The sequence below is a fragment of the Rhinolophus sinicus genome, chromosome 8, assembly GCF_057876585.1.
Source record: "Rhinolophus sinicus isolate RSI-liver-muscle chromosome 8, RSI-T2T, whole genome shotgun sequence".
Taxonomy (NCBI): Eukaryota; Metazoa; Chordata; class Mammalia; order Chiroptera; family Rhinolophidae; genus Rhinolophus; species Rhinolophus sinicus.
In genome coordinates this window covers 1576964-1594867 of record NC_142508.1, presented here as the reverse complement: position 1 = coordinate 1594867, position 17904 = coordinate 1576964, and the positions used below count along the sequence as shown (strand labels likewise).

The following is a 17904-nucleotide window of genomic DNA, read 5'->3' as shown; positions in this document are numbered from 1 at the left end:
CGTGAGGGTTGGTGTCCAGTGGAAAGGGCATCGATTTCCTGGGACACACAGGATTCCACCCAGGGGCCACGTTCTGTGGTTTTCCCCTTGGCTTTTTGGCAGAATATCGCTTCTGATTTATCTTAATTTTTAAGATTTCTGAACCTTCTTATTTAAACCAGTTTCCCCCACCTGGGACCATAGCTGCCCTCATCCTGAAAACCAAAGACACCCATGAGAATGCAAACTCCCCTGGCAGTTTCCATGTCTCCTTGTAGTACTAGGACCCAGAACTCGTTTCTATGGCAAAATGTGCATTTTAAGATTTTCTTCTTAATTTGAGAAAAATCAAGCTCAGCCCAAAAGGGAAAGAAGGTTACCTCCAAACAGAGACGATTTTCCTGGAGCTGGGGAAATAAAGGTGGTGTGGCTGGCTTCCTCTAACTGCTCTTGGGTCCCTGCTGTTCCCTTTTATAGGTGATTCTTTCCGGTTTAGCTGACATTTGGTCAGCGTTAAGGTTTGCCTGTTACACCGCCAGGTCGAAGGGGCTGCTCCCGGGGCTTCCCGGGTCTGTTACCCTCCCCGGGCCCCTCTGGCTCCCAGTGAGGGGCGCGATCCAGTGGGCCATCCTTTGAATTCCAGTCAAAACCTGCTCTGTGCCGGCGTCCACACCCCTGCTCTGGACCCGCTGCCCACCCGCCGCAGCCCTGCTTGCTTTCCGGGTGAAATCTAGAGTGCGGCTGGCAGCCTTTCTCGGCAAAGACCCAGATAGTAACTTCGTCAGGCTTTGCAGCCCGTGTAGTTCTCAGGATGGGGTCTCTGACGCACACGCTCAGTCCTGCGGGGCGTGGGAGCGCGGAGGGGCCCGTGGGCAGCGCGTGGAGGCAGAGCCGCCCGGATTCCAATCCAACCTTACTGAGTTTTGAATTTCTTTGAATTCTCACATGTTGTGAAATATTATTCTTCCATATATTCCCCCCATTTAAACATGTATGCGACGAGATAGTAGGCCGGATTTGTCCCCGGCCCCGGGCCTGGTCTTCTGGCCCGTCCTGGCACATACCGCCAGCAGAAGGCCTGGGAAAAATCGGGGCTCATGAAGTGTTTTGTGATTTTCTCGTAAGAAGTCATACAAAAGTCGCTTCCCTGGGCCTCTCACCCCCCCCCCCCCCCCCCCAGTGGGTCGTTCTTTCCAAGGATGGACCGACTGACTGCCTTTCTGGGTCATTACAGAACCCAGAACGTGGGCGCGCCGGCAGGCACTTTGGGTGCTTTCTTGCCGAGTCTTGCAACCGACCAGTGTTCTTTGCGTGTCTGCCCAACACTTGCCATATGGCCGTCATGCCAACAGCAAAGGAGCTCACCCAGGAGAGGACCAGGCTGCTTTCTCCCCTGGGGCTGCCAGCTCCAGCTGGTCACATGGGCGAGTCACATGGTCCGTTGCCCGAGTGAAAATTCCCACGGCCTGACGCACCCCCCACCGAAGGCACTGAAGTCTGCGCTTTCAAGGAGACCTTTCGTTCACATTTGCAGCACAACCTCATGGAAGAAAATGAGAATGGCGGATGACACTATGGGATAGGAATTCTGCCACAGAACAGACATTGCCGAGAGTCTCTGTAACTTCTTTAATTGTTCAACAATAGAGCACAAAGGTAACAGTTTCAAGTACATTCTGATACACGTTTTTGACAGGAGGAGATGCGCGTTTAGTCACAAGGGAGGCTGCCAGCAACACCACGCGGACGCGGCACTGACTCTTGGCCCGTCAACCCTGAAGATGGAGAAGTGGGTGCCTCCTCCCCGGGGGAACGGCTGCATCTTCTTGATGCCCTGTGTTTGGGTTCTCTACCAGGTGGCTTCCTGTTGTTGCCCGTGAAACAGAGGATTCTTAATGTAAAGCTAAAAGAATCTTGAAAAGTGGGTCGGGGACTGGGTAAGTAAACAGTGTATTGCATTGCCACCGCGCCCGGCCAGGAGGGGGCGCTGCCCGGGGCCCGCTGCCCCAGAGCTGGTGGCCACCAGGACTCTGCCACTGGCACAGGTGCCTTTGGGACTTGCACAGCCCCACCAGTCAGGTCCGTCAACGTAGCCAGAGCTGCTGGTGTGCCCAGTGCTTCCCGTTTACCTTCAACCACCTTATACACAGACTTAAACAGTCAACAGAGCAGAAACAACCAAATGCCACCAGGCTTTGTAAACCTTGAACCTGCTAAGCACCTACACAACTGAAAAAAATCCAAGGGCAACTCCTGCTCAGAGGGCCTGGCCGTGGAAGCTTGCAGAGGGCAAGCTTCAGTGTGCAGGCCGGCCCCCTGCCCTAGCACCTGTGTCTGGGCTCTAGGCCTCACCATGCCAGAGCCTTCTCGCGGACACCCCCAGAGACCACAGGCCTCATCTCAGGAGCAGCTTCTCCAGACCTGCCCAAAGCCGTCAGGTTCAGTTCTGCTCCCCTAAATCCCACCAGCCTCCAGACAGGCTTGATCTGTGCAGATCAGTGGGCCCTCCCAGCCCACCCTTGCAAAGCCCAGTCTGATGACACATTGGGCTCAAAGCACAAAGCATGACAGTAGCCTTCAAAAACAGCAAAGCTCTCAAAGTGATAGCCGAGGGCAGAGCCCCTCTCAGCTGAGCACACAATGCAGCATCAAGCATGGAGGGCCTCCTCCCCCAGGTCCCAATGACTCAGGGCGCCGACCACAAGGCGCCCACTAAAGGAGCCGTTCCCTAGGGACAAAAGTCCCCACCTAACAACCACTGCAGACAGACAACTAGGACTTGAGGACACCAGCATGGACCAAGGACCCTGGCACCCTGAGACCCTAGTGGCTGTGACCAGAGAGGAGGGAAGGCCAGCATATGGACCTCCCACAGATTCTGTGGGGTGGGGGGACGGTTCAGAGAGAACCAACACCATGTACTCTCCTTGGGGACCCTTCTTAAAGAGCCCCCCAGGGCTTTAGAAAGCAGCTAAGGACCTCCTTCCTGCAAGGCCTGGGGGCTCAGCACTGAAACCTGGGGCAGCCAAGCCCAGGGGAAAGGTCACCAACAATTACATGGAGCTGAGAGAAAGTGGTGCGCACTGCCCCGGGCCCCTCCTCCAGGCCTACAGGTAGGCTGTGCTCATCAGGGGTGGGGGTGGGAGGGCGACAGTCCCCAGCACAGCACCCCAACCTTCGGAGTGTAGGATGGCTTCCACCCCATAGGCACAGAGCTGAGGCTTCTCCAGTGATGAAAATAAACACGCTGATTTGGTTACCTACTGAATTGGTCTGAATTCACAGTATAAGCAACATATCTAAACATAACACTGGGAACTCCTGTCAGCACTTAGGTTTCCCAAACAAAGAAGCCAAAAAAGGAAAGAAAAAGGGCTGCAACAGGAATTCTTAGTTATTATATACTAACCAGTCTGTGCGTGGCACATTTTATTTCTATAAAACTATTACAAAATATTCAAAAATACAGTTTAGTAAATTTACAGCAGTTATTTCTCAATTTATTAATGCAAAAACATCCTTTGTTTATCTCTGTACAAACTACGGGCTCCATCCGTGTGGGCTCATCACTATGTGCGCTTTTAAAAAATATTATTTTCTAATAAATTCTTTGAAGTTAAAAATAACAGAGTTCTTCCAGTTTGTCAAAAAAAAAAAAAAAAAAAAGGAAAGAAAAAAAAGAAAGAAATGTGTGTGTGTGAGTGTGTAACAGTCTTGACTTCCAAGAATGTGGCCAAAATAGTGATGACAAAGCAAATATTAAACCATGAAGATAAGAGAGGAGATGGCTGTTACATTGGAAACTAGTTAAATTAAAAATAATATATCTTCATATTTTACACTATTTCAAAAATGAAATGTAATTCAGTTAAGTATTGATCTCTCAAAAAATCTAATTTACAATTCTGTGTATAAAAATATAATTTGTGGACCCCCATGAAGCATGTTTTAGTTTACACTTGCGGAGAAGCAGGAGCTGGCAAAAGAGGGACAGAGGACAGAATTGCGCTTTCTGAAAGTCAGAACCAGGGACGTGTAGAAAAATAGACTCTGAGCAGGTCGCTTGGCCTCACAAAATAATCTCTCCCCCTGTGAGTACAGTTCACATGACAATAATAAATTATCCAAGAAACAAACTATTTAAGGCTCTTGAAGGTCCGGTTCATATTATTTAAAACATCTATTCATACCAAACAAATAAATAGCCAGGAGAGGTGGAAAAAAATAACCAAAATAAAACAACCGAAAAATTCAAAAAAATATATATGAACTAAACACGACGACAAAACTTCCCAGGGTCTTTGTTTCCTTATAGTCTACTTTGGGCTGTCCTACTTTATTATTATTATTAATTATTATTATAATTAACGTCTCATTCCGTGCGCTTTTCCGTGTGTCTTTTGCTGTATCTTGCCGTTGCCCCCCCTCCTCCCGCCCTCCCCGCCCCGGCCTTCAGCTGGACGTGACCGCCATGCCGAGAGGGTGCAGGGCCTCGCTGTCCAGCAGCCAGGTGCCTATTTGGTAGAGCAGCTGAGAGTACCAGTGGATGCCCGCGGCGCCTGGCGCATCCGCGGCCTCTGGCGCACCTGGCGCGGGAGGCAGGACGCGGCCACCGCCGTCCCCGCCGTGGTCCGTGCGCAGCGGCGCCAGCGCAGCCAGCAGCGCGTGCGCCAGGCGGAAGGGCGCGAAGGCTCGGTGCGCCCAGCTGTGCTCCTCGATGACCGCATAGCACGACGCCAGCACCCGGTTGATGAGGATGGTGCCCTGCGCCGTGAGCGGCGCGTACGCGCCCGTGGCCTCCTCGCGCAGCGTCACGCTGTGCACCGCGGCCGGCAGGAGTCGGCGGTCCCCGCCGCGCTCGGCCACCACGTACACGCGCTGGCCCGGCCGCACGCGGCTGGCGAAGAGCGCCCGGCGCCCCGACGCGCCCCCCGGCGGCCGCCCAGCGCCCGAGTCGTTGTGCGGCGCGACGAAGAGCAAATGCGCAGCGGTTAGCAGCAGGCGCTCGCGGGGCTCCCGCGTCTCGATCACGTAGAAGACCTTCTTGGCCCCGTCGTCGCGGTCCAGGAAGGTGAGGAAGTCGCTGTAGAGCAGCCGGCCCTGGTCGTCGGCCGACAGCACGCGGTCCCCAGGGCGAAGGTCCTTCACCAGCTTGGTGCCGCCCTGTTCCAGGTGCACCGTGGCCGAGCCTGGGAAGCAGCCGCCCGATTTGGCCGCCACTGAGTTCTCTGCGGGGAAGAAGAGGGAGAGAAAAGGGGACAGGAAGGTGAGTCCCGAGAGGGAGGCGCGTGTGGGGAGGAGGGCACACGCTTGGTATCCCGCGCGCCCGGACAGGGATGCCCGCAGCTCCCGGGAGAGATTCTAGGCTGGGCCAGAGCAGACCTCCCTCCCCAAACCCCACCGCCACGGTGACAAAATTCAGATGCAGACACGTTCTTTAATGACTCTTAGGATTGGACTGGCGGTGACAAAGGTTGGCTGGCTACACTCCTGTCCTTCCGCCTACCTCCCACCCCCTCCCCCCTGCTCGGTACACACCCAACCTCGTGAATTCAGAGGGTATTTGTTCTGCACTTGGATTCCTCAGGAAGCCGCCTTGCGCTCTCCCGGGCGCCGGGGCGCAGCCTCCTTCCCTCCCGCCCCCGGCGCGGGGCGCGGCGCGGCGCCCCCTCGTGTGCTCCGCACCCGGCTCCGCCGCGGGGACCCCTCGCCCGCCCGCCCCTAGCGCCCAGCCCGGGGCCTCGGTGTCGGTCGGTTAGGGGACCGGGCGGGGGGTTAAAAATAGCTGTAGTGGTTGTAGCAACTGAACAAACATTCCAGAGAGCTGGCCGAGGTGTGAAAACCCGGGGCTTGTGTGGATTTTCCAATTAAAATCCAATAAAGGGCCCGGCATTGTCATTGCGATCGCTGCGCTAAATCCGAGACACTCTCGGAACAGGGGACACTTCCATTTCTCCCCTCCCCTCTCTCGGCTCCCGGCCGCCCCCTCCCTATTTGCTCAGGTGCACCCCCTCCGACCCCCCCGCGCGGTTCACACGCGGGCTCTCCAGAAGCCCGGGCCTCACAAGCGCTATTTGCTCAGCCAGGCCTCTCTTCCAAGCTCTCAAGATGTGTATTTGAATTTTAAATGGCGGGGCCTGCTCGAGCGCTGGAAGCGGCCGCGTTCTCAAGGCCCCTTGACGACGCGCTTTCTCGAGCCCTCTGGGGCTCTCTGAGGCTCTCTGTCCCCAGGACAATGATCGGAGCCGGTCGGCGCGCAGGGGTCCGGGAGGAGGGGCGCCGAGGCCCCAGTCTTCTTTGCATTCCAATCTCCCGGATCATGCTTTTTGCAAATAGAGATCGCGAGAAAGAATCTTCCTGTTGGAATTACTGAGGGTTTTTAATCTTCTCATCGGTTTCTCCGGCATGAAGTGCGGGCCTGGCCGTTGGAGGCCCGCCGTAGCCCCCCGGAATGCGACCCGGGCTGCAGGCGAGCCGGAGTCGTCGAGTCGCACGACCCTGCTTGACACGCACCGCGCCGCGCCCAGGCCCGTGTGCGCGGAATGCCAATGAGCGGCTCTGCGCGCCCCGGGGTCTGCTAGCGAGCGGGACCCTGGGGCCGGATTACCGCTGCTCATTTGCGAGGAGACCTCTAGGGACCCCGGCCAGGGGGACCCCTACAGGGGACTCCGCGGACAGAGGTGCCCCGAGGGGTGCGCGCGCGAGAGCGCAGCCACGAGCTCCCGGGAAGGGTCCGCCCGCCGCTGCCTCCGTTCCCCATCCCGTGGCGGGAGGAAAGAGCCCCGCAGAAGGGTCCCCGCGCAGTGGGGGCGCTGCCTTGTCTCCCTCCTTTCGGCTGAGACCCCTTCCACACCTATTTTTTCTGTTGTGACAAGAAACCACTGTTTTCCTTACCTACGAAGTGTGGCTTGACACTTTAAAAGTGTTTTTCTACTAACATCTGCTGTTAAAATACAGTTTAGGAGACAAAAAGGCAAAACTGGGCAGGGGGTGGGGACAGAAATTCAGTGTGAACTGTTTTGCTAAATGCGCCAACTTATGCTGAGCGATGGCGGTCTGCAGAAACAGTCGCCGAGTTGGGCTATATGCGCGTGTGGGTGTCAAGTCTCCCTTTCACAGCGATTCCTCGCCAGCAACAGCATGTGGCGTAGCTGGCCCAGGGAAGTCAGCTCACGCGGAGGGGATGCCGGTCGGCAGCTGCAGCCTGAGACCTGCCTTCCCTGCTCTGCCTGCGCTGGGGCAGCCCAGCTGGCTCCCGCGAGGTCGGGGCTTCTGGGCTTGCCGCTCCAGATGTTGGAAGTGGTGAGGAGTGGGTTTATTACCTCCCATCAGGCCTCTCCCCAAAGGCTTAGGGAGTGAGTTAAGTTAGTTTAGAATCCACAGGCGCCCAGGGGAGGGGCTCGGGAAAGGGGCTCACACCCTGGACAGAACCTCCTGTGCGGGGGAGGGGGATGTGGGGGCACCGGGGAGTGGAGGCCGGTTGATTCTTAAGCCCTAAATGAGAGGAAGGATGGATGCCAGACCTGGCTAACCATGCAGCCTCACACCAGGAACCACCCCCATCTTTCTTCCCTGTCTCTGCTACCTGTAGTGGGGCCTCCGGAAAGAGGGTTTGGGGGTGGCTGGGGAAACCATGTGCCCTTTGTATGAGGGCTCAGAGGACCTTGGTCCTCTGTGGTCTTGGGGGGTGTACAATTCCTTGCTGAGAGACTAGCCTCATAGGGCAGGTACCCACAACAGAAGCACAAGTCATCACCCAATTCCCTCCCTTTCTGCCCTCAGATTTCACTTTCCCTTGAATCAGGCGGTGGGCGCACAGGTGACATCTCCTGGGCAGATATGGAGTTGGTTGGGGGGCTATGGGAAGGCAGGGCCATCACCCACCTGCTTTCACGGAGCAGTGGATGTGAGCTTTAGACTCGTAGTAGACCCAGTCGAAGCCGGCCTCTACTGCCAGGCGCGCCAGCATGCCGTACTTGCTTCGGTCGCGGTCTGACGTGGTGATGTCCACGGCGCGGCCTTCATAGTGCAGTGACTCCTCCGAGTGGTGGCCGTCCTCGTCCCAGCCCTCGGTCACCCGAAGCTTCACTCCCGGCCATTGGTTCATCACTGAGATGGCCAAAGCATTTAACTTGTCCTTACACCTCTGCCAAGAGAAGGGGGACCCCACAGACGTTAGCATCCGGCCCGCTACCCCCCCTTGGGCTGCTGTCTGGTCCCTGAGGACTAGCACTGTGTGGAGAAGTGGGGAGAGAAGGCCTGGAGTGGGGCCCAGCCAGCTCAGAAGAGAGGGCCCTGGAGTGTGGCAGGCAGGTCTGCAGGGAGCAGGTCCCCTTGGAGACAGCCGAGGGCCTGCCTGCCTCCAAATTCTGAACTTCCAGAGGGCCTCCATGGCCTGGGAGGCAGATGAGTTAACTGCCTCTTTTCAGACAGTGGCTGGAGAACCCACCAGGGCACCCTTGGTCATGCCCCACGCCTACCCCAGGGTGCCCCCCACCCCCTTGCTGTGGTCCCATGTCTCCGCACCTGTGCGGGGCTCCACCCCTCTCCCTCACCTGGAGGCCAGAGAGAGGCCCAGGGTGCACCTTTGAAGAAATAAAGGAAAGCACAGGGTATACTTCTTAAGGAATTAAAGGGCTTGCCTTATCTCTGCACCCTCGCTCCTGCCCTGTGCCTATCTAAGGTGAGAATTAAGCCAAAGGTAGAGAGGGAGGTGGGAGCTGATAGCAAAGCTTAAGGGGTGGTAGAGAGCCAGCAGTGAAAGGCGACCAGGTGAGTTATAATGTTCAATGCAGGCCAGGCCGGACGACAAACAGTCTTTATCTGGACAGCCACATTCCTTTCCCCGTGGAACTCTTTCTCCCGGCTTTTCTGTGGTCTGATTGTGTCTCTTGTTTTCCTTAACCTGTTCCCTTCCCCCGCTTGTTTTCTTGGCCCCAGTGCAGAATGGTGTCCTGCAAGTTTGAAGAGCAAACTTCAGAGGTGGAGGGTGGGGGGTGGGGCAGGAGGTGGGGGATGGGGAGCCAGAAAGGCCTGGAGCCTTGGAGCCCTTCCCCTTGGGGAGTCACCCTCTCGCCGGCGCCCTTGCCCCCCCAACACAAGGAAGCTGCGGGGTAGGAGTAAGGAACTGTCGAGCAGGCATGACACACACCAGGGTGCGTGCATGGGGTGGGGGACTCCCCCGCGTGTTCTGTGGTCCCATTCAGAGAAGGAAGCAATAAAAACAACTAAATCAAGTGTGTGCGTTTGTGTGGCTGCGAACTCACTGGTCACTAATCCTGCTGCTGGTCGGGTACGAGATTTGAAAAGAGGGAAATGACAAAAGTCCTTAGAGAGGCTGACCCCAGGGGAGGTGGGTGACAATTTTACGTCGACGTCTGCGGAGGGCAGGGCTGGCCTCCTCCAGGCGGGCGATGCTCGGCTTGGGAGCCTGGTTACCGGGCTGGAGGGACGGCCCCCATCAAGGACCCTAATAATCGCGCGGGGGACTCTTTTCCTAAAGCGTGGGGGAGGAGAGCCCTTGCGGAAGGACTGCTGCCGGCCTTTTAAGGGGATGTGACAGATTGCGCAACAGGAAAAGTCCTGTGTATTTGGCAGCAATAAAAACTAGTAATATGGTCGCAGAGTTAAACATACAACAAATGGGGGTGGGGCGGGGGCCAGGGGCGGCCCTGGTAACAGGTCCGCGCCTGCAGGTTTCTGGGCCTGCCAGCCATTTTCTTAAAAAAAAAAAAATAAATCGGAAGGGCAGAGTTTGAGTGAGGTCATCTCGAGGATTGAACGCGTTTTACATGAAAATCAATCAGTAAACCAGGGTCAGTTAAGAGCCGGGATGTGGAGCCGGCTGCGCAGGCGCACACCGCCGACACGCACACGCACACACCCCGCGTCCCGAGCCCCATCCCACCCCAGCTCCCATCTCTTGGGGGCACGTGAAGCTTTCAACAGCTTCCCTGGGGCAGCTGGCGAGGGGGCGGGGAGGCCAGAGGGCCCCCCCCCACCTCCGCGCTCTGAGCTGCGCCACTTGGGCCAGAGGTGGAGGACCCAGGCGGAGACGCAGGCCGAGGCAGGCCCGAGTCGGCGCCCCGCGCCCCGCGCCCTCCCCGCGCCCCCGGCGCCGAGTGGCCTCGGCCCGCGGCTGCACGGACGCGCTACGCCCAGGCCGGCCGGAGCCTCGCGGCCAGAGCCGGTCATCAATTTACTACTGGGTCGTGTGCCGCGAATCAAGCCCGGCTCTGTGCAGCCACCGTGAAGCCCAGCGGGGCCATCGGGCTGCTTTGTGTCGCCGAGGCCGAGCGGTTCCCCACGCCTGAGCTCCTGCCACCTCCCCCGACTGCGCAGCCGCTCCGCGTCCCGCAGCCTGAGAGGGGCTGTCGCCGCCAATGGCCGACGGGCTTCCCCAGCGCGGGGGAGGGGTGTTCCAACTTCAAAAGAGACCCCCTGGTCCTCACACCCGTCCCTCGCCACCCTTCCTCCCCTACTCGGGAAAACCAAAACCCTCCCCTCAAAACAGGAAGCCCTCCGCAAACCCACACCTGGACGCGGTGCCGCAGGGCCGCCACGCACCCAGAAATCAGCCCAACGTGGCCTCTCAGGCCGGTGCCCTCGCATCCCTCCGGCCCGGCCCCTCGCGGCCCCCTGTCCCCTCGGAGCCCCCTGTCCCCTCGGAGCCCCCTGTCCCCTCGGAGCCCCCCGCCGCCGCACCCCGCCTGGCACCCGCGGCCGGCGCGGAGAGGGTGTCTGTCTGCGCTTCCCCCTCTCCGGGTTAATATTAACCAGGGCCCGGGCGTTCCAGAGCTGCTCTCAAAGTTCCACTGGGGACGATCTGGCCATGGTTGAGGGACTTGGGCGGCAGTCACATTAGAGAGACAGAGACACAGCGAGACGCGGAGGGACGGCGAGACGGGAGGAGGGACACGCACCTGAGAACAGAATCCAGGTGGTTACCTGACGTGAGGGGCCAGCGGGTGCGCAGGTTCCCCAGGCGCCTTAACCTCCTCTGGCCTGGGAGGCGGTCCCGGCTTCACCCCTTCACCCCGGCCCTGCCCCTCACCACCCACGTTCTCCGCCCTCTCCCCATCCCCGCCCCTCCCGCCCCCCTCAAGTCGTAGAACCAGTGAAGAAGGAAGGACAAGAAAGGGATAAACCAAGGGCACCTTCCGGGCCGCCCCCAGCCCTTCACGTTTTGGGGGGCCTGTGTGGAGCCCGCGCTGCAATGCTGGCTCGGCTCTCCCCACCCCACCCCCACGGTGGCTGCCCCTCCCCCGTCCTTTTGTGCTGGGAACGGGAATAGCCACTGCCCAAGGAAAAAAAGTATTTGTTTTCGTTTCTTCGTCTGAGGGAAGTTGACAGAAGGTCAGAAGTTCAAATGCTGCCAGCGCGCGCGGCGGCGAGAGTGGCGGAGCGTAGGGCCGCTGGGCCGCGGGTCCCCGGCGGGGCGGCCGGAAGAGGGACCTGGCTGGGGGCTCGGCGGGGCGCGGAGGACCGGGAGGCCGGGAGGCGGCCAAGCCTGCGGTGCACCCTGACCCTGGCACCTCCTCCCCGCCCGCACGCGGGCGACCCCAGCCGTCGGGGTCCTGGTCTTAGCCGGGACCGAGCAGCGTAGGGCGCCTGGCGGGGCGGCCGCAGCCCGGCCCCGCGCGCTGAAACCCGAGCCGCGGGATCGATAAGCCCGGAGTAAGTGGAGCCGAATGCGTCTGCCGGGGCGCGCGGCTCCGCGCTCGCCGCTCGGCACCGGGCGAGCAGGCCGGGAGCCCCTCTCCGGCGTCGGCTCAGCGCACACCCGGGCGGACGCGGACCCCTCCGGCTCGGGGACCTCAGGTGTCCCCGCCCACGCTGCCTTCTCTTGCCTTGTCTCCCGCCTCCCCTGTCCTCGGCACCCCGAGAAGACCCCTCCCTTCCGCGGGGAGTGGGGTGCCCGGGGGTCGGGGCCCCGGACCCGCTGGAGAACTCCCGCGGCCGGCTGCACGCAGGGCGCCCCGAGGCCTTCGCAGAGTTAACCGCGGCTCGCGCTGCTCGGGGCACTGGCGCGCGCGGCCTCGCTCGTGGTCCAGATTTAAGGTGGTCGGGAGCGGATGACAGCCAGGGAGAAGGGCCCTGTCCTCCGCTCCCTCTCCCCCCCCTTCCGTCAGGTGGAGCCGGCTCTCCCCGCTGCCCGAGTCCTTTCTCGGCTCCGCAGCGAGGCCGGGCTCGGGCGAGGAGCGGAGGGCCCGGCGGTGGCGCCTGTCTCCCGCCACCCCCACCCTGGCTGCACTTGCGCCCCTTCAGCGCAGCTCGGATAACAGTGCGCTCCTAGCCCTAACGGTAGGACTTGACTATTTTAATAGGGCAGTGAAAAGGCTGTTGACCTATATTTGCCAGGAAATCCATATCTAGCTTCGGTTGTACGTGCACTGAGTTGCAGACAGTCCACCTTGGGCAGGGAGAAGTCTCCCGCGGAGGTGGGGAGGGAGAGAGCAACGCGTGCTTCGCTTTGCCTCTCCGTTCCAGCCCCCTCCGCTAGGATTTAGTCGCTCCTAATTCCTATGCAAGCAGGTTGGAAACTAGAGTGATGCAGTGTCGGTAAGTTCTAAGTCCCTCCCCTCAAGTACCGCGGCCCGGGAGAATGAAAGCGCACCCTTAAAGAAATATCGGTACATTCACACTCTGAGGGGCACAACAGCCAGCGCGGAGTCGCAGTGGAGCTCTGTGACACGGCCAGGGACTAGCCCGGCAGCTTCTGGAGCCCCTGCCTTTTGTCAGAACCGCCTCCTGGCTTTTTCGATTGAGGGTCTTTGGTGGGGGCGGTGCAGTGGGGGGTGGGGGGGCCGTGGGAAAGAAAGGCACAGAAGAGAAGGAAAACGTGGGGCTCTGAGGTCTGATCTGTACAGTGACCTGGGAACCACTCCATGTGGGGGGATTTCTGCCCCCTCCCAACATTTCCACTTCAAACTTGGAAAGGGCACACGCCCCCAAAGTGAAGGTCTCCCCAAGTTACGAGCTAGAGGTGAGGCAGGATGGGAAGGCCATTTCAGCAGGACAAATTAAATCAGGGCCGTCAATGGACCACATCTCCTACCATCCCCCCACCTGCCCCCACCCTGAACTTCTCCAGCTGGACCCTTCACCTCCATTCCCCTCCAGGAAGAGGAAGGGGTGGCAGGTAGGCAGGTGGGTGGGGAAGGAGAGGGCGAAATTGCCTTTCTATCATCCTACAGAGCAAACAGACTAAGTCTGGAACTGCTTGGTTGCACAGAACCCCTTGAAAGCGACACAGTCCACACCCGGTGCTGGGTTTCTACCTGAGTCATCAGCCGGTCCGCTCCGGTGTTCTCCTCATCCTTAAATATGATGTCGGGGTTGTAATTGGGGGTGAGTTCCTTAAATCGTTCCGAGTTTCTCGAGATCTTCCCTTCATATCTTCCACTGGCCCCTAGGGTCTTCTCAGCCACGTTGGGGATAAACTGCTTGTAGGCTAAAGGGGTCAGCTTTTTGGGGTGCCTCCTCTTCCCAAATCCCCTGCCGGGTCCACACGCCAGCCCCGAGCACATCAGCAGCGAGGAGACGAGCACCACCAGCAGACATCTCGCCAGCAGCAGCATCTCGTCCATGGAACCCAGTGACTTCAGAGCCGTCCCCGTGCGGGTCTGTGAGCGCGAGTGTGCGAGTGTGTGTGCCTGTGCACTCGCCCTCGCTCGCTCTCTGCCTCGCTCTTTCTCTTCCTATAGAACCCTGCCCGCCGCTGCTGCGGGGGCCTCGCCGCCTGTCCCCACCCAGACGGGGGCTGGAGCGGCAGGCTGCTGGTCGCTGATAACGGAGCACATCAGAGTTGGGGCGGGAGACAGCAATCAAAAGACAAAAAGAGTCTGATTTTAAATGGTAGCAAGCCTGGAGAGCTTGTGAGAGAGGCTGCCTTCAGTACTATATTATAGCTGGCAGGGGCGTATCTGATTGGCCAAGGCAGAACAAGCTTGTCTTCTGATGTTTAACCCTAAAAAAGACTAGAATTTTTTTTTTCTGTTGCTGCTGTTGCTTTATTTTCACCTGGAGGCTTCGCGTTAAAAAAGAAAATGTCTAGTAAGACAAAGGTGGGCGTGAGGGAGGCGGCCGGCTCCTCAGGATGACATCAGTCACCCCCTGCTTTGTGCACATCTCCGTGTCCCCCCCTCACTTTCTCCAGAATGGTAGCTGCTTCAGTTAAAACCAACTTAAGTTTTTAAAGGACAGTCTAGACCCCCCCCCCCCCCCAGCTTCGATCATCAAACAAGTATTCTCTCCAATGTTTGAGGGGCAAAGCTGCCCAGGTCTTAGTTAAATGTGGTGTTTTTTTTTTCAGAGACTTTATCACGCAGGCTACGTCTCCCCATATTTTAAAGACAGAGGGTCTGTGTGTCCTCCTGAATATTCAACATCCTTGGACGGAGGGTGACTCTGATTGACCACGCAGAAAGCATTGCTATTGACGTGCTCTAGGTGCCTTAGAAAAACTTGAAAATACTCCTTTATTGCATTTCAATTAATGCATCATTTTTAACCCTCTGAATATGGGGTGTGGCATGCTTAGGGGCTGGTACAGATTGAACTGCGACCGTCCTGCTGGCTGGGCCAAGTGGTCTGGAGCAGGGGCCTACACTGTGTGCTGGGCGGAGGCCCGCTGTGCCTGGGGGCAGCGGTGAGTGGGCACGGCTGTGCACACACCACCCCCTCCATCTATCGATCTGAGCAAAGTGCAGGCCGGGGATGAGCTGACTGTGGGATTCAGGCTCCTGCCCATCGTGCCGAGCTGGCTTTCCGGGGAACCCTGCAAGCCAGTGCTCACGCTGGTGGGGGCTGCAGGTGGAGATGGGGCAGGCTTCTGGGGGAACAGTGTTCTGCTCAAAGAGCGGCATCCAGAAGAGCGACCAGCACTCAGAGCCGGCAGTGCTGGAGTCCCCAATACCTGTGCTCCTTTCAGAAAAAAAGGTCCTTATGTAAACCAGAAAAATAACATCAGAAATCTCCTCTTTTTGCAGAACATACCCTCCCCTTCTCAGTCCTCCCCATCTCACTCATCTGCAAGGATTGCTCTAGAATGAGGCAGAGGAGCCAGGGTTCTTCGTGTGAATGGAAGTGCTGGCCCTGAGAGGGGCAGGCCCTGGACGGTTGCTCTGTGAAGTTAAGCGAGCGCTCTGCCTTGACCCCAGCCCAGCTGGGTGGAGTGGGAGAGGCCAGGTCTGAAGGCTGGACCTTTGAAACAATGGGACCTTTCCAGCCGTCCAGGCAAGCGCCCTTGCAGATAGCCTTTTTGGTGGGGGGTGATGGAAGGGGGAACTTAGGAGCCACCCAGCTGGGCCTTGCAGAGATCCATCATTATCGAGGCTCAGCCAGTCCTGGGCCCTCCCCAGGCTGCCCAGAGTCCCCCAGCCCACCTTTCTCGTTTTTTCTATCCTATGATTGGTGAAGAATCAAGTACTGGGAAGAACGCCCATGCCTGGGCAAGGTGGGAAAGCAGCACCCAAGTTTATCAGGGCCTGCCATGTGAAGGGGGGTCTCACTGTCTGGGCTGTGGCCTCTGTGCCTCTGTGTGCCTCCAGGGAAACAGACAAAAAGGATACACTGTCCTGGACCCAGGAAGGTGGGGCGCCTTGGGGTGCTTGCTGCACGGCGCGTGTGCATGTAACAGCACTGGGTGGTGCGGGCCGCGTGGGGCTTGAGAAGACACTGGGCCTTGGGGACGCAGCAGCCTTTTGCTTGGCCTCCCCCGCGGCCCTGCTTCTCGCCTGGCCCCAGTCCCTTCCCTTTCCCCCTCTTGAGCCTTCCCTTCGAAACCCAGACACAGGCAAAGGACCTCAGCAGCCACCGCCACCGGGCGCGCAGCGGTGGGCCGGCGGGAGGCGTGCGCCCAGGGCAAGCGATCCCCGTCGGTGCGGAGACCTCAGACCCGCCACCTGCGCTCTGGACGTCAGAGCTGGAAGGGCGCACGCCTGCGGGGGGGCGGACGTTCCCAAGCCGGTCAGGACTCCTCGCCCCTGGGTCGGGCCAAGGCCACCTCCCTCTAACATCTCCAAGCCCTGGACACCCCAGAGCCTGTCAGGGGCCGCCTGCCCGGGGACTGGCAATCCTCAAGAATGAAATAAAGATGGACCATAAAACCGCCACTGACCCCTTACTAACGAGGACTTTCTCCCTGTCGTGGGCTGAGGTGGAACTAGGGACAAAACTCAATCACGGTTTGTATTTATTGTCTTAGACACAAGGGCAAGAGCCCAGTCACCCCCCCCACTTCCCTTCCCTTTCATCCTGCCCCCTCCCCACTTCCCAGACACCAGACACACGCTGTCTTCCACCTCCAGACACCAGATGGCTCCCTCTCTTTGCCTTTCCCCCTCCAGACAATTCAGGCCCCTCCCCATGAGGGTCAGAGGTTCCAAACCCCACCTCTGCCTGACCTGGCCAGACACCCCAGGCAGCCCTCAGGATCCACTTGTAATTTGTCTGGACTCTGCCCCATTTCCGCGGTCATCTGCATCCCTCCATCCGTGCCTCCATCCTTCCCGCCCTCCATCCTCCCCCCCCCTCCACCCCTCACCAGCATCCCCGCTGAGGACAGGTGGCTGCCTGTCATCTCCCCCCAGCCCCCAGGAGGCGCCTCCCGCAGGGCCCTGCCTCCCGCCGGCCCCGCCGCTAGATGGCGCGCTCACTCTGCCTTGCGGCTCGGGCTCGGCGGGGCTGGGAAACCCCGCAGGCCCCTGGTCCGTCCTGCCCCATCCTGCTCACCTGCTTTTGCGACCCGTCCATTTGCCTTTCCCAGACTGGTACCGCGGTGCCCTGCGCTGCAGCTCTGGTCGCCCCGCGCCCGCCCGGGCTGCGGCCACGTTCCTCCGGTGCTTCCTCCTCCCCGCGGCCCCGCCCCTTTCATTTCTCTTCCTGGTGGTGATTCTACTCAATCTCTTTCCATCCAACGCTCCAGTTTCAGTTTCTCTCTGATTTTGTCCTACTCTTGGCACATTGAATATCCGTGGTTCCATCTCTCCCTTGTGTTTGCCTGCTAGGGCCTCCCTCTGAATTTTGCAGGGAGGCGTCCCTTCAGCTCTGTCTCCCTGCACTGGCCCGGGCCCAGTGTGTGGCCTGGGCGACCCAAGTCTCCAGCGTCCTGAGAGCCCTGGGGGCGGCTGAGCCAGGATGCCCAGGACTGTAGCTCTCCTCCCTGTGCCGACGCTGCCAGCAGCTGCTGGCCTCCTTGTGTGCTGTCGGCATGGCCTGTAGCCCAGAGCAGGCCAGTGACGGCCGTGGCAGGAGGAGGCACCCAAGACGTCTGCTGGCCTGGTGGGGTGAGGATTCCTGCGTGGGCTGGCACTGGGGGCAGCGTTTTTCAGCAGAGTGGAGAGAGGGCACCGCCAGGGGGTGGCAGGTGGGTGCCCCAGCTGCACGTTGCACCGTGGCAGGACGGGCCTGGCATCATCCTGGCCTGTCACTCTCTGAAGCAGGGTTGCAGATGACATCTGGAGACCCCTTCTTTCCAGAGCCCTTACTCTTGCTGGGTTTGCTCAGCAAACGTGGGGTGCCTGGGAGGCCTGAGGTGCTGTGGTCCCCCCAAAGCGGACCTAGGAGTGGGGACCTTTCGGTGGGTTTCTCTCCATGTTCACGCAGTGCCTGGGAGGCAGTGATCACGCCCCTGCCACAACTTTCACCTCTACATGCCCTTCGCCCCACGTGGGTGCTCAGAGTAGGTGCTGACGTCGGGCTGGGTGCAGGGGGGACACTGACACACAGGAAGGCCACACCACCGGCTGTGGAAACAGAAGCCATGGTGGGTCCAGCGGCTGTGCCCAGGCAGGCTCATGGCCCGAAGTGTCGCTTTCTCAGTGTGTACAGACTTCCTCTCTCCAGAGGTCCCCACCTCGGCTCAGTCGCTCAGCCTTCGTTTTCAGTGGTGGGTGTTTCTCCTCACGTCTTAGTTCTCCCTTA

General features: G+C 59.2%; 1 protein-coding gene and 2 long non-coding RNA genes across 4 annotated transcripts; 1 reads left to right on the top strand and 2 right to left on the bottom strand.

Annotated features, from left to right (window-relative positions):
* Positions 1 to 1594: 1594 nt before the first annotated feature.
* SHH (sonic hedgehog signaling molecule) lies at positions 1595 to 14195 on the bottom strand. 2 transcript variants are annotated; one of them, XM_088799760.1, is made up of 3 exons: positions 13260 to 14195; positions 7864 to 8125; positions 1595 to 5207 (listed from the first exon to the last, which is right to left on the bottom strand). In XM_088799760.1, the coding sequence occupies exons 1-3, from the start codon at positions 13566 to 13568 to the stop codon at positions 4432 to 4434; spliced, it is 1347 nt and encodes a 448-aa protein (XP_088655886.1). In that variant the 5' UTR covers positions 13569 to 14195; the 3' UTR covers positions 1595 to 4431. The 2 variants fall into 2 exon arrangements, with proteins under 2 accessions (XP_088655886.1, XP_088655887.1); XM_088799761.1 differs by lacking the exon at positions 13260 to 14195 and adding an exon at positions 10546 to 10637.
* Positions 10758 to 16090, top strand: LOC141567547 (uncharacterized). Its single transcript, XR_016021870.1, has 4 exons — positions 10758 to 10918; positions 13176 to 13329; positions 14970 to 15216; positions 15770 to 16090. It is a non-coding gene; the product is annotated as an uncharacterized LOC141567547 (long non-coding RNA).
* On the bottom strand, positions 14415 to 17248 carry LOC141567548 (uncharacterized). The gene is made up of 2 exons (XR_012490275.2): positions 16714 to 17248; positions 14415 to 14904 (listed from the first exon to the last, which is right to left on the bottom strand). It is a non-coding gene; the product is annotated as an uncharacterized LOC141567548 (long non-coding RNA).
* Positions 17249 to 17904: the final 656 nt, after the last annotated feature.